The following is a 16974-nucleotide window of genomic DNA, read 5'->3' on the forward strand; positions in this document are numbered from 1 at the left end:
TAATGGACATGTTATACAGTTCATATAAAGAATGCACAATTAATGGACATGTTATACAGTTCATATGAAGTCTGTACAATGTATGCACTTTGGTTTTAACTTTCCTGAGCTTGTTGTGGCCAAGATAAATCATCTAATGAAAGGTCAGTTCAGCAGGTCATTATGGTTCAGCTGTAGCATATATGTAAAAGTGATAAAGTTGTAGAAATATTTTATTATTATTATTATTATTATTATTATTATTATTATTATTATTATTATAATCTGACTAAATAAGTACATTTACTTAGGACATTATGTAAAATGTATCTTTAATAGGTGCTATAGAAGCCAAGCAAGTTTTGAATTTCATAACAGCTACATTAGGCTAAATAGAAAAATGCATGGTTCTGGTTTAGGTAACAAAATAGGGTAAATTAGCGGATACTAACATTTTTATTTTCTTTGAATTTTTTTAAAGCCAGTTACTACAAAATATATGCATGGTAAAGCATGGTGACCGTGACAAGTTTACTGTTGTTTTTCATGATTGCAGGCAGAAATAATTACTTTAACTGTGACAGAAAATTAAATTTATTCATATTTTATTTTGCTTATTCAAATTTGAATAACATAAATGCATACATGTTTTAAATTTTTCCCCACTTGTTTGGTCTTTATTTCTACTGAAATTTATTTGTTTTTGTTCAGCCTCTCTTTGCAGATCCTTAGCTGATCAGCATCACTTATAGTTTTGCTGTACAATCTAGTACATTTAGTGTTTGTACAGTAGGTACTGCAGTAGTCTAGTACATTCACTGTCTGTACAATAGGTAATGCAATAAAATCTAGTACATTTAGTGTTTGTACAGTAGGTACTGCAGTATAATCTAGTACATTTAGTGTTTGTACAGTTGGTACTGCAGTATAATCTAGTACATTTAGTGTTTGTACAGTAGGTACTGCAGTATAATCTAGTACATTGAGTGTTTGTACAGTAGGTACTGCAGTATAATCTAGTACGTTGAGTGTTTGTACAGTAGGTACTGCAGTATAATCTAGTACATTTAGTGTTTTTACAGTAGGTACTGCAGTATAATCTAGTACGTTGAGTGTTTGTACAGTAAGTACTGCAGTATAATCTAGTACGTTGAGTGTTTGTACAGTAAGTACTGCAGTATAATCTAGTACGTTTAGTGTTTGTACAGTAGGTACTGCAGTATAATCTAGTACATTTAGTGATTGTACAGTTGGTACTGCAGTATAATCTAGGACATTTAGTGTTTGTAAAGTTGATTCTGCAGTACAGTCTAGTACATTTAGTGTTTGTTCAGTAGATACTGCAGTATAATCTAGTACATTTGGTGTTTGTACAGTAGGTACTGCAGTACAGTCTAGTACATTGAGTGTTTGTACAGTAGGTACTGCAGTATAATCTAGTACATTTAGTGTTTGTACAGCTGGTACTGCAGTATAATCTAGTACATTTAGTGTTTGTATAGTAGGTACTACAGTATAATCTAGTCATTTAGTGTTTGTACAGTTGATAATGCAGTACAGTCTAGTACATTTAGTGTTTGTACAGTTGGTACTGCAGTATAATCTAGTACATTGAGTGTTTGTACAGTAGGTACTGCAGTATAATCTAGTACATTGAGTGTTTGTACAGTAAGTACTGCAGTATAATCTAGTACATTTAGTGTTTGTACAGTAGGTACTGCAGTATAATCTAGTACGTTTAGTGTTTGTACAGTAGGTACTGCAGTATAATCTAGTACATTTAGTGATTGTACAGTTGGTACTGCAGTATAGTCTAGTACATTTAGTGTTTGTACAGTTGATACTACAGTACAGGCTAGTACATTTAGTGTTTGTTCAGTAGATACTGCAGTATATTCTAGTACATTTGGTGTTTGTACAGTAGGTACTGCAGTACAGTCTAGTACGTTTAGTGTTTTTACAGTTGATACTGCAGTACAGTCTAGTACGTTTAATGTTTGTACAGTTGATACTGCAGTACAGTCTAGTACATTTAGTGTTTGTACAGTTGGCACTGCAGTATAATCTAGTACATTTAGTGTTTGTACAGTAGGTACTGCAGTATAATCTAGTACGTTTAGTGTTTGTACAGTTGATACTGCAGTACAGTCTAGTACATTTAGTGTTTGTACAGTTGGTACTGCAGTATAATCTAGTACATTCAGTGTTTGTACAGTAGGTATAATCTAGTACATTTAGTTTTTGTACAGTAAGTACTGCAGTATAATCTAGTACATTTGGTGTTTTGTACAGTAGGTACTCCAGTACAATCTAGTACATTTAACATCTGTACAGTATATACTTTGTGAAAATGCACCATGACCTCTATAAAGAGTGCTGAAACTCTGAGCATCACTGTCAATGCTCATTGAAAACACTGTCAATGCTCATTGAAAATTGTGTTTTAACTTAAACATCCATAGCAATATAGGATTGTCATTTAATGGTGTTTAATAAATTTAAAAATCAGTTTACCAAATGATATCATGCAAACTATATGAGTAAAGTTTTCTCATGAAATAAAATTGCAGTGAGCTGTTCTATGACATTTGGGATCAGGGAACAGGAGGAATCTTTTTATATAAACACACAGATCATGCTTATATTTTCTCCAGTTTCCTAACATAAATATGCCTCCATACAAAAGAGTTTCAAACATTTCCCAATTCCTCCAGGTGACATTTCCTGTTTCTGCCACCGGTTCTCTGGTTTCCCAGATGTCTAGGTGAAGTTCAGATGTTAGATCAGGGGGCTTGCAGACAGCTAGTACTACATGCATATACTTGATGATAAGCTGACTCCAAATGCAAACTGCACAGACCCAGATCAGCCATTGCATAAAGCATTGACATATCTTAATCTGTGTTGTTTTATTGTTTTCTCTTAACAAACTTCATAGACCCAAATAAACTATCAAATTATATGACAGCAGATCTATGTCAGTGCAGTTGGACTAGACTTTTAAGTGTGTATACTTTATACACTCATTTATGAGATGAGTCCAACTGCAAACTGCACAGACCGAGGTCTGCTGTTGTGTAATGCACTGGAAGATCTGGGTCTATGTAGTCAGTTAGGAGTAATCAGTAGAAAAAACAGCATGGATCTGATCAGCAGGTGTATTATGCTATGGCAATCAGGATCTCTTTGTAGTTTGATTCGACTTATCAGCAAGCATATACAGTGTATGGTACACAAGTTCCAATGGTCAATAGCAGTAAAGTAAATCTGAAGTTATGTTGTTGCTGAATAATTTCTCAGTACATTAGAAGAATAAATTGAAGTCCCCAAAATGAGTGGTAATGTCTGAGAGCAGAGTGGTTCTAGTTGATAAACATGACTCTGTATTTGATATCATGCCTGTCTTTTTTTGTTGTCTATGCATGTGTGCTTTTCTTCAAATGCTTTTGGGTATATTGATGTAATATGATTAATAAAATGACCCCTACATTAAGGCTGGCCAATTCAATTCAGTTCATTTCATTTATCAAACATCAATAACAGTGTAAAAATAATGAGTACCATCTATACTCACTTATAAGTTGACCACTTTGGTGGCCTAGTGGTTAGAGTGTCCAGCTCGGATGCAAGAGGTCATGGGTTAGATCCCTGGCCGAGTGATAACAAAGACTTATAAAAATGGTACTAACAGCTGCCTCACTTGGCGCTCAGCATTAAGAGGTTATTGTTATGATATGTCAGCCTGGTGTCAGGATAATATGACTGGGTGGGACATCATGCTAGATATCTGCAGCATGATGCCCCAGTGCTAGACATCACTATAAACTGTCACATTGCAGACATTGTAGCAATATGACTGAAAACTTGTTAAAGCTACATTAAAAATCCAAATCACACCTACCCACACCCACTTATAAGTCAAGTCAAACTGCAAACAACAAAGATCCTGATCTGCCATAGCATGATGTGTCTGCAGATCAGGGTCTATGTTGTTTGTTCTACTGATTACTCCTAACACAATGCACAGACCTAGATCTGCTGACACATAATGCAATGGCAGATCCAGGTCTGTGCAGTTTGCAGTTGTCTTATAAGAGAGTATACATGGTAATGAGTGAACCAAACAATAGTGATTTAGAAATATTGGTTGGTAAGTATACAGAATACATTTATGTAGCTGTTTGATTTTGCACTATTCAAAAAAACTTAATGCATATCATTTAGCCACAATATTTGCAATTTTTGTGTCAAAGTCCTTGAGATTATTATTGATATCATTATAAGATTGGGTATCAGAACCTTTTGACAAAGTACATATTAATTATCATACATGTGTCTATGTATGCCAAATTTATGTGTGATCTGAAGCTAAGATTAAATATGTCTGCACTGGATGTCATATGTCTGCACTGGATGTCATATGTCAGCACTGGATGTCATATGTCTGCACACTGGATGTCATATGTCTGCACTGGATGTCATATTGATTGTGCATATTTACTGCACTATGTTGTCTATTCCAGTTAAAGTATTCTTTTTCTGGATAGCAAATAAAGAAAACTAAGATTTTCAGTGTTTGTTCATGTCTGCAAGAATGAATGTACTGCACAGTCCAGATATTAAGAATGCATTACCATGGGACAAATAGTGGCACTGTATTATTTCTTAAATATTAGACATACATGAGTAACCAGAACCACACATTTTTTTGATTTGGCTTCATTAAAGTAGAATTTATTCTTAAATGTATTGTTAAATTATGTTTGATTGCATCATATTTTAAATCTGAACAAGAGGAGACCTGTATTAGTTAGAGACCTGCATTAGCTGGGCCCAAATAATAAAAACAATGACTGTATTCTTATATTCAATGGTTAAATAATATCACTTTAGTAATATTTATCATTGTAATATATTTTGTTTTGGGTTCTCCTCAAGTTAATGTTCTAAATTAAAATTACACACATGTTGTTGTTCCCACAGTTTAAATTTTTGGTTTTCAGTTTGCATCAAATATATCCCACGGCTCCATTTTCTTTCATTGATTTTACATTTGAAGAAGAGTGATAACTCACGATTGTTGTGCTTGTCTTTTAGCAGTCTCCACTTTTATGATTGTTTTAGCTAACTGGCCATAAGGCCAAGTGAGCTTATGATAATATGGCCCTGCATGAATGATATGGATGTATCCATCAGCAATTGCTGGTTATCATGTTTCTAATCTAGTTTTGATCAAACTTGGAATATGGGTATATTTCATCAAGATCTCAGATAAATTCTATAATCAGTGAGATCCACATATAATAATAAGGTGATTTTGCATCTGGTTGGCTGTGTTTGTCAGCACTCCAGAGATCGTATTTCTGATCTGATTTTAGTTAAGCTTGGTATATGGGCTTATATCCTCAAGATCACCAACAAGTTTTATAATGAGTGAGATCCACACATTTTAATGAGGTGATCTTGCATCTGGTTCACTGAGTTTGTCATCACTCCAGAGACCATATTTCTGATCTGATTTTAGTTGAGTCTGGCCAATATCCTCAAGATCTCAGACAAGTTTAATAATGAGTGAGATCAATGCATAGTAATGAGGTGATCTCACATCACTTGACAAATCTATTCACTAACCTGGAAAATGTATTTTTCATCTGATTTTGATGAAACTTAAAATATAGGCTTTTTTTTTTATCAAGACCTTGCATAGTTTTGATAATGAGTGAAATCCGTATATATTAATGGGTGTAGTCTTGCATCTAATTGACTGTACTTGTTAGCACATCTAGAGTCTGTATTTCTCATCCAGTTTCAACTGGTTAATAGGCTTAAATCTTCAAGATGTCACAAGATTGCAATCATTGCAAGATCCATGCATATTGATGAGGTAATCCTGAATTGGATTGGATGATTTATCATCAGCTTTTTTATGATTGGATTTTCATTGGTATTGATAACTAGGCCTATGTATTCAAGATATATAATGGGTTTCATGAGGAGCAAGATCTTTGCATATTTATGAGGTGACCTTCCATTTGATTCACTGAGGGTATTTTACCACCCTAGAGACTGTTTATTTTTAAAAAATTTTGGTCAGTCTTGGTAAATAGCCTTATTTTATCAAGCTGCTGGTTGGGCATGATTACATCAAGAAGAAGCTTACATCAAGCAAGATCAGTGTATATTATTGAAATCATCTTACATCTGATTGGCTGAGCTTGTCTCCATTAGCAATCCTATTTCTGATCAAACTTGATGAATGGTCTTATATCATCAGTATCTTGGATGAGTTTGATTAAGAGCAATAACAGCAAACATTTATGAGGGAATCTTTGACCCTATCGACTGAGCTTGAGAGTAAGCTGGAATCTTTGACCCTATTGACTGAGCTTGAGAGTATGCTGGAATCTTTGACCATAATGACTGAGCTTGAGAGTAAGCTGGAATCTTTGACCCTATTGACTGAGCTTGAGAGTAAGCTGGAATCTTTGACCCTATCGACTGAGCTTGAGAGTATGCTGGAATCTTTGACCCTATTGACTGAGCTTGAGAGTATGCTGGAATCTTTGACCCTATTGACTGAGCTTGAGAGTATGCTGGAATCTTTGACCCTATTGACTGAGCTGAGAGTATGCTGGAATCTTTGACCCCATTGACTGAGCTTGAGAGTATGTTGGAGACCAGAATCAGTCAGATTTAGCTCAGTCTTGCTAAACAGGTTTAGTTCATCATTGTGTTAAACAGGTTATGTAGCTTTGAAAAGAATAAACACAAAACTACAGTACAGCAGGTAAAATCAACATGATACAAATGAAAGGAGACAGTTTAAATATGTTGTGTTTTTACAGCATTATATAAGCATGTTTAGTGAAATGTTCAAGTGTTACATAAGCCAGTTGAGCAGTATCAGGTCCCCTTTGGCATCTTGTTTTTATATTCCTTGATGAAGTGCTGGTTGCATTTTAGCTGTTTCATATTTCTCTTTCCATTACTCGATGTCTTGTACTTGGTATTGATTTGACACTCTGTAATTAAACATTTTAACGACAACACCTCACAGAAAAAACACTGACTTTTGGGAATAAAATGGCAAAGCATACAATACCAAGCTACACGGATTGTACAATGGATTGTTTTTGCAGTGTCAGACTTTTGCACTTCCAATCTTACAGCTAAGTCATTTTGACAGTTTTAATTTAATGTAACTGTGACTCCAATGGATATTATTATTCCTTGGGTTGAAATGCAAAGTATTGAACCTTTATGAAATTAACTGTACTTTCTGAATATTAGGCACATAAGTATAAGACAGGCCATTTATAAGGCTGGTATGGTCATGGATGTCATTTCATTATTTAATTATTATATTCTATATAAAATGCTACAGTAGATTAATAATATTCTACATAAAATGCTACAGTATAATAATAATATTCTGCACAAAATGCTACAGTATAATATTATTATTATATATAAAATGCCACTGCAAAATAATAATGTTCTATTTAAAATGCTACAGTATAATAATAATATTCTATATAAAGTGTTACAGTATAATAAAAATAATATTATATGCTCATTTTTTTCCCCAATAACTTTACATTGTCAGAATCATTCAATATTAGCCGATACTGAACTCGCGTGACAATACACATATAGCATTCACGCACATAAAGGAACTACTTTCTATTGTAAACAAACAATGGACGCAGATGCCAGCACTTTTGATTTTGTACACAAATCATGTACACTCGCGTAAGAGGCTCTTTATGTTGTGGTTGTTTAAATTCGTTTCTGAATGAATTAAAACAGATGTTTCGTGGACTGCCACATACCAGCTGCTTTGGCACATTCCGTGTTGATACAATGTTATGGATTTAGGCTAGCTACATTTTATAACAGACGCAAGATAATGTCCTTACAAATAACATACAACTGACAAGTCATATACTCTCTTCTTTAGCTGGTGATAATAATGGGAAAATAAAATACACTAAATCCGAATTACATGAGCCATGTCATAGGTTTTCAATCTGGATTACACATTTCGAAATTGTGCTGTAATTTCGACAGTAAGTGCAATTGCATTCTCCTTACTGCACTCAAAATGAAATAAGCATTAAATTCCATAGCGTCTTTTTGATAATTGCAGTTGAAAGACTTCATATTTTTCCCACATTATGATTTCAAACATTCAATGACAGAAACAGAAACACATTTGCAGACGTCAACATGCTTCTCCCTCGCTTATTAAATCTCATGTATTTCATGTGGAATTGTCACATACAAATCCAGTCAATAATCATGAAATTTCCTAGAATTGAGAAAAAATACCAAAATCTATTAATTCCATATCAAATGGAAAAGTTGTTGCAATGCAAATTCATTCACAATATGACTCCAAATTTCAGTTTTAACTAGACACGCCATTTTCTTTGGAAAGTTATGTCGAGCTCGTGACTAAGTTCAAATTTATCTGGGCGGTGTTATGTGCTCAGTAATAATGTTGATTTGTGTAATGATGAATATGTGCTTTTGTATTTAGTTTGGAATGCGGCATACATTCATTTATGTTGTTTCTTGTAGCTTATTGTTTTTATATAATTAAACCTTAGGTAGAATAAAAAAAATGAGCATATAATAAAAAGGTTACTGCCTTTGTATGGGAAAATATGAACTCGTTTTGTTGGAAGGATATACTGCACTCCCAAGGTCGTGCAGTATTCCATCCCAAAACTTGTTCATATTTTCCCATACAAATGCAGTAACCTATAAATACTACACGATTCTGACAATGTAAAGTTAACGGGGAAAAAAATGAGCATATAATAATATTATATATAAAATGCTACAGTATAATGATAATATTCTACATAAAATGCAACAGTATAATATTATCAACAAAATGCCATGCTATAATGTTCTATATAAAAAATCACAGTATAATAATAATATTCTATATAAAATGCTGCAGTATAATAACAATATTCTATATAAAATGCTACAGTATAATAACAATATTATATATAAAATGCTACAGTATAATAATAATATTCTATATAAAATGCTACAGTATAATAACAATATTATATATAAAATGCTACAGTATAATAATAATATTCTATATAAAATGCTACAGTATAATAACAATATTCTATATAAAATGCTACAGTATAATAACAATATTCTATATAAAATGCTACAGTATGATAATAATATTCTATATAAAATGCTACAGTATAATAATAATATTCTATATAAAATGCTACAGTATAATAAAAATATTCTATATAAAATGCTACAGTATAATAACAATATTCTATATAAAATGCTACAGTATAATAATAATATTCTACATAAAATACAACAGAATAATATTATCAACAAAATGCCATGTTATAATGTTCTATATAAAATATCACAGTATAATAATAATAGTATATACATATAAAATGCCACTGCATCATCATAATAATAATATTCTACATAAAATGCTACAGTATTATATATATATATATATATATATATATATATATATATATATATATATATATATATATATATATATATATATATATAATGCCACTGCATAATAATATTCTATATAAAATGCTACAGTATAATAATAATATTCTACATAAAATGCTACAGTATTATATTATCAACAAAATGCCACAGTATAATAATATATATATATAAAATTTCACAGTATAAGAATATTATTATACATGAAATGGCCTAGTTTTATATAAGGTTGTCCACTTTTATGTCTTTCAGGATAGTGTTATAGTTGGGAAGTAGTGTATTACACGTTTTTGTCTAAAGACGAGGTGATCATTCAGGTGGTGAAAGTTTGAACCATGTGAAAATAATCCAGTATACAATGCATTTGTAAATGATCATTTGAATCCAGTATACAGTGAATTTGTAAATGATCATTTGAATCCATTATACAGTGAATTTGTAAATGATCATTTGAATCTTTTATACAATGCTTTTGTAAATGATCATTTGAATCCAGTATATAATGTAAATGATTATTTGAATCCAGTATACAATGTAAATGATCATTTGAATCCAGCATACAATGCTTTTGTAAATGATCATTTGAATCCAGTATACAATGAATTTGTAAATGATCATTTGAATCCAGTATCAATGTAAATGATCATTTGAATCCAGTATACAGTGTAAATGATCATTTGAATCCAGCATACAATGCTTTTGTAAATGATCATTTGAATCCAGTATCAATGTAAATGATCATTTGAATCCAGTATACAATGTAAATGATCATTTGAATCCAGTATACAATGTAAATGATCATTTGAATCCAGTATACAATGTAAATGATCATTTGAATCCAGTATACAATGTAAATGATCATTTGAATCCAGTATACAATATAAATGATCATTTGAATCCAGTATACAATGTAAATGATCATTTGAATCCAGTATACAATGTAAATGATCATTTGAATCTAATATACACTGTAAATGATCATTTGAATCTAATATACACTGTAAATGATCATTTGAATCCAATATACACTGTAAATGATCATTTGAATCTAATATACACTGTAAATGACCATTTGAATCTAATATACAATGTAAATGATCATTTGAATCCAGTATACAATGCATTTGTAAATGATCATTTGAATCCAATATACACTGTAAATGATTATTTGAATCCAGTATACAATGCATTTGTAAATGATCATTTGAATCCAATATACAATGTAAATGATCATTTGAATCTAATATACACTGTAAATGATCATTTGAATCTAATATACACTGTAAATGATCATTTGAATCTAATATACAATGTAAATGATCATTTGAATCCAGTATACAATGCATTTGTAAATGATCATTTGAATCCAATATACACTGTAAATGATCATTTGAATCCAGTATACAATGCATTTGTAAATGATCATTTGAATCCAATATACAATGTAAATGATCATTTGAATCCAATATACACTGTAAATGATCATTTGAATCTAATATACCATGCATTTGTAAATGATCATTTGAATCCAATATACAGTGCATTTGTAAAATATAATTGGAATCCAGTATACAGTATATTTTGAAATGATCATTGAAATCTAGTATACAATATAAAATGATCATTTGAATCCATTATGCAATATAAATGATCTTTTGAATCCAGTATACAATATCAATGATGATTTGAATCAAGTATATAGTGTATTTTGAATTATAGGAGCTTTTTGTCTTTGCCCTCTTATTAAGGAAGCTGTTGCTGTTGCCAGGCAGCCTGAATTGAAGCAAGGCACAAAATAAATTTTTTATAATATCTCATTTGCATTCATTTTTGCTGGAAAATCAACAGAGTGGTTTAGAAAACATTAAATTCGTGAGTAAATACACTTGTATGTGATTGTTTTAAAAATTGTTGATTGGGTAAGTAAAAGTCATTATGTCATTGTACTAATGACATAGACCTGACATTTTGATTTTTAATATCTGAATAAGATACAGATATCCCATCAAAAGATAAGTCCTTTCAGACCTATCATTATTCTAATTAGATGCAATTAAATATATGAAGATGTTTGGGCAGATTAGATCTGGGATTTGCTTTGTTTTTAAAAAAATAGACATTTTGTTTATATTTTCAGCATTCAGTCATCAGTGATGCATGATATGTTTTAAAGTATGCAAATTGAGGTGGGGTGTCTGAAATATTAATATACATGGTGCTATGCAGTATACACATAAGAAATGGGGCATTTGAAGTATTAATGTACAGTGGTGTTATGCAGTATACACATAAGAAATGGGGTGTCTGAAATATTAATGTACAGTGGTGTTATGCAGTATACACATAAGGAATGGGGTGTCTGAAATATTAATATACAGTGGTGATAAAAAACAGAATACATCAGTAATCACCTTATCTATCTTTTGGACATGAAGAAAACAAACTTTACTGTCTTTCAGTTGAATAAATTGTAACATATCTGGCCTCTTGTTTCCATAACAACTTTGGTCTATGAACAAGTCTCCTAAGTTGTCAGCTGAAGAAAACCCTGGAACAAATTCTTTCTTAGAAGAAAGTAAGTCTTTGATATTCTTTAAATATCAATCTCATTTTTCATAATCTGGATTCATGTAGTAAATCTGAACACGTACATTTTTTATTCCATTTATCCTGCTAAAAAATATATCATTTATTCATAACGCATGATTTTGTTGGGATGATCATCAAAATAAATCAGTTCATTTCAAGCTCTTTGATTCCAGATGGAGTGCCAGCCCTAGTAAGCCTTCTGAAGATTGAGAACGATGAGTTACAATCAGTTGCTGCATCAGTCCTGTGTAATATCTCAGAACAGGAGGAGGTTCGGAAGGCTCTTACAAAAGCTGATGCAGGACCGATTTTGATCAAACTTCTTGGCTCTCATGTGGATGATATTCAGTCAAGAGCAGCAATCATTCTTTCAGACCTAGCTTGCGTTGGGGGAAATCAGGACATGGTTGCAAACCAGGGTGGAATTCCACCCCTGATCAATTTATTGGACTCTGAACTGGAGGATGTTCTGGTCAATGCTGTAAATGCAATACGAGTACTGTGTTCCAACAACCCAAACAATCAGACAGCTGTCAACAGATGTGGTGGGATTGAGCCGTTGGTTGAATTTCTTACAGTAGACTCTCGTAAGTTGAAGATAACATAAAATTCTTGATAGTGTCATATGTACTTGATTTTAGTTCAACTCTAACCTGTACAGACCAAGATCTGTTGTCACATGTGCTGGCAGATTGAGGTCTATACAGTTTTGTGATGACTATGTAGAACAAGCAGCATAGACCTTGATCTGTCAGTGCATTATACAATTGCATATATAGGTCCATGTTGATTGTATTTGCTCTTATCTGTCACTGCATTATGCAATGGCATATATAGGTCCTTGTTGTTTGTATTTGACCTTATCTGTCAGTGCATTATGCATTTGCATGTCTGGGTCAGTTTTGTTTGCATTTTGACCTGATCTGTCAGTGCATTATGCAATGGCAAATCTGGATCTATGTTGTTTGCATTTGACCTGATCTGTTAGTGCATTATACAATAGCAAATCTGGGTCCATGTTTGCATTTGGCCTGATCTGTCAGTGAGTTATTATATTGCAGATCTGGGTCCATGTTATTTGCATTTGACCTGATCTGTCAGTGCATTATGCTATTGCAGATCTGAGTCCATATTTGCATTTGACCTGATCTGTCAGTGCATTATGCTATTGCAGATTTGAGTCCATGTTTGCATTTGACCTGATCTGTCAGTGAGTTATGCTATTGCAGATCTGGGTCCTTGTTTGCATTTGACCTGATCTGTCAGTGCATTATTCTATTGCAGATTTGAGTCCATGTTTGCATTTGACCTGATCTGTTAGTGAGTTGTGCTATTGCAGATCTGGGTCCATCTTTGCATTTGACCTGATCTGTCAGTGAGTTGTGCTATTGCAGATCTGGGTCCATGTTTGCATTTGACCTGATCTGTCAGTGAGTTATGTTTTTGCAGATTTAAGTCCATGTTTGCACTTGACCTGATCTGTCAGTGAGTTATGCTATTGCAGATCTGGGTCCATGTTTGCATTTGACCTGATCTGTCAGTGAATTGTGCTATTGCAGATCTGGGTCCATGTTTGCATTTGACCTGATCTGTCAGTGAGTTGTGCTATTGCAGATTTAAGTCCATGTTTGCATTTGACCTGATCTGTCAGTGAGTTGTGCTGTTGCATATCTGGGTCCATGTTTGCATTTGACTTGATCTGTCAGTGAGTTGTGCTATTGCAGATTTAAGTCCATGTTTGCATTTGACCTGATCTGTCAGTGAGTTGTGCTATTGCAGATCTGGGTCCATGTTTGCATTTGACCTGACTTTCACTTTGTACCTTACCATGGCTTTTTCACAACACTGTAATAAGATTTGACCAAACATGAGTGAAATCATTCTAGCATGAAGGACTTTCACTTTGTACCTTACCATGGCTTTTTCACAACAGTGTAATAAGATTTGACCAAACATGAGTGAAATCACCATAGCATGAAGGACTTTCACTTTGTACTGAAGATGCTGATCCACCATCCAATATGGCCACTATTACTAAAAATAGAAACAAATGTAAATTATTTCATACAAAAGATGCTTAAAAATGTTAACCAAAAATTTGACAGAAAGCATCCTGGCATGAAGACCTTTCAGTATTATATATCTGATGCTAATCCACAATCAAATATCATCTCATTTCTTCCAATTAAGTGTTTGGCCTATATACAAGCATAGTCTCACTGTGGTGAACTATGTAACTATGTGAAGGAAGGCTCTTTGTACAAGTTAAAAACGGGATAAAATAACACACAATCAAATATGGCCAACGTTACTAAAACTAGAAGAAAAAGTAAACAAGTTCTACTCCAAGACTACTGAACAGAACAGAACAAAACTTGACAGAAAGCATCCTGCCATGAAGGCCTACAGATGACAGAAAGCATCCTGCCATGAAGGCCTACAGATGACAGAAAGCATCCTGACATGAAGGCCTACAGATGACAGAAAGCATCCTGACATGAAGGCATACAGATGACAGAAAGCATCCTGACATGAAGGCCTACAGATGACAGAAAACATCCTGACATGAAGGCCTACAGATGACAGAAAGCATCCTGACATGAAGGCCTACAGATGACAGAAGCATCCTGACATGAAGGCCTACAGATGATTTTAATCTGCCATCACATATGGCCACCAAAGCTAAAAACAGTGGAATAGAATTCAATGGAAGAGCATTCTGGCACAAAGACTTTTCAAATTTGAACAATAGATGCCAATCTGCCATCAAATATGGACACCAAAGCTAAACATTATGGAACAAAATTCAAGGGAAAAGCATTTTGGCATGAAGTTCTTTCAAATTTGAACATTAGATCCCAGTCTGCATTCAGATATGTTCACCATTATTGAAAACCAAAAATGACTTGGTTTGGATGCCTTCCAATTTATACAAATGATACAGTTCTACCATCAGACATTGACACAATTTTATTTATAAAAACTGCTGAAAGAGATTTTGACAAATTGTGATGCTAAGCATCCTGGAATAGGGGTCTTTTGATATTGGGGAAATTATGCTATTGTGTCGTCAAATATGGATACTGGAATAGAGAGGGGTCTTTCAATAATGGGGAAATTATGCTATTGTGTCGTCAAATATGGATACTGGAATAGAGAGGGGTCTTTCAATAATGGGGAAATTATGCTGTTGTGCCATCAAATATGGATACTGGAATAGAGAGGGGCCTTTCAATAATGGGGAAATTATGCTGTTGTGCCATCAAATATGGATACTAGAATAGAGAGGGGCCTTTCAATAATGGGGAAATTATGCTGTTGTGCCATCAAATATGGATACTGGAATAAGGAGGGGCCTTTTGATATTGGGGAAATTATGCTATTGTGCCATCAAATATGGATACTGAAATAGAGAGGGGCCTTTCAATAATGGGGAAATTATGCTGTTGTGCCATCAAATACGGATACTGGAATAGAGAGGGGCCTTTTGATATTGGGGAAATTATGCTGTTGTGTCATCAAATATGGATAAAGATACAAAAACTAGAGAAATCTTCAAACAGTTGTTTTCATAATTTATATTGCCTACACAGATCAACTCCCCTTGTTATGCTATGTAAGTGTATATGCTTTATTGGTGGACTATAAACTATTTATAAGTTATGAATTTGTGCTAAGTTCCCAGGGACTGGAATAGATCCAGGGGACAATGCTAGGTATATAAATGTCTTTTTATGCCAAGAAAGTGATTCTGTATGTATAGTCTAGGAAAGAAGAAAAATTGCACCAACATTTATAAACAGTGAAGCAACCATGTGCCCCAGGGTTTATCTTTTCCCCACTACAGTTCAATACATTTGTGAGTTTTCATTGGCAAGGCAACATATGTCAACTACCCAGGTAAGTAATATCAAGCTTGCATAGGCTTCTGGTTGTACTCTTTCATAGATTGTGTTGAATGTATTTCCTTTGTTTATTTTGGTTAACTATATAACTAAAGCGCCAATCATTAAAACGTGATATATAAGCATCACCCAAATCACTTGCTCAGTTCAGACATGGAGGCTGTTTTTTTTTAGCTGTTTGTAATTTTTATCTAAATGCATGAAAGTATTTTTGGATGTCCCTGAGTCTGCTTGGGAGAACAAGTAGAGTTGATCTCAGAATAAAAGTTTCATCAGCACATGACACATGCCATGATTTGTGTTCTTGTACACTTCATCTTCAGAGATGGTGTGAGTTGTCAACACAAGAACAAATTTCAGGGCAGTGCTTCAGCAAGGTTCTTGCCACTGGGATAAGAGGAAGCACAATAATATTTTTCTCTTGTCTCAGCCAAGGACACCCAGTAGTTACATTTGCCTGTGACCATAAAAGACAACCAAAATCTAAAACATTTTGGGACCACAGAACTTAGAGTTTTTGAATTTCTGTGTTCTTGAATATCACTCTTTTTTCCTATTACAGAGATCCTTCAGGCTGCCACTTCAGCTTCCATAGCTGCAATCTCTGCTGGCCACAAGGAAAATCAGGATGCTATCGTGGCAGAAGGAGCTGTCAAGTATGAGATTTTAACGCTTAATATAAAGACCTGTTTTTCTCTTTCATGCCCCGCCCACCATCATCACCATATCTGTGGAAATGGCATGTAGTGTTATTCTTCTTGGTCATTCCTGTTATGTGACATCATGTTGCATTCCATCTGTTGCAGATATTGTTTTTATTCAATACATTTTGAAGGATTTTATTTATTGAAGCCAAATTTAATAATGCATTACAGAATTAAGTCCTTGATCAAGTTCAGTTTTCACCATTTTCTGAAAAGATTTAATAGAGTTATGGTCTATGGTTGGACAAAGAATTTTGTCCTTCAAATGCATTTTA

At 33.4% G+C, this 16974-nt stretch overlaps 1 protein-coding gene across 1 annotated transcript in view; it reads left to right on the plus strand.

Annotated features, from left to right (window-relative positions):
* The window catches only part of LOC149776694 (ankyrin and armadillo repeat-containing protein-like), a 131545-nt gene that overhangs the window by 77019 nt on the left and 37552 nt on the right, over positions 1-16974 (plus strand). Inside the window, exons 12-13 of the mRNA XM_089941331.1 lie at positions 12264-12677; positions 16558-16651. Of these exons, the coding sequence (XP_089797457.1) occupies positions 12264-12677; positions 16558-16651 (508 nt within the window). The remainder of the gene's footprint in view (positions 1-12263; positions 12678-16557; positions 16652-16974) is intronic.

This window comes from Sinohyriopsis cumingii, chromosome 18 (assembly GCF_028554795.1).
Source record: "Sinohyriopsis cumingii isolate HCF-2022 chromosome 18, ASM2855479v2, whole genome shotgun sequence".
NCBI classification, from domain to species: domain Eukaryota; kingdom Metazoa; phylum Mollusca; class Bivalvia; order Unionida; family Unionidae; genus Sinohyriopsis; species Sinohyriopsis cumingii.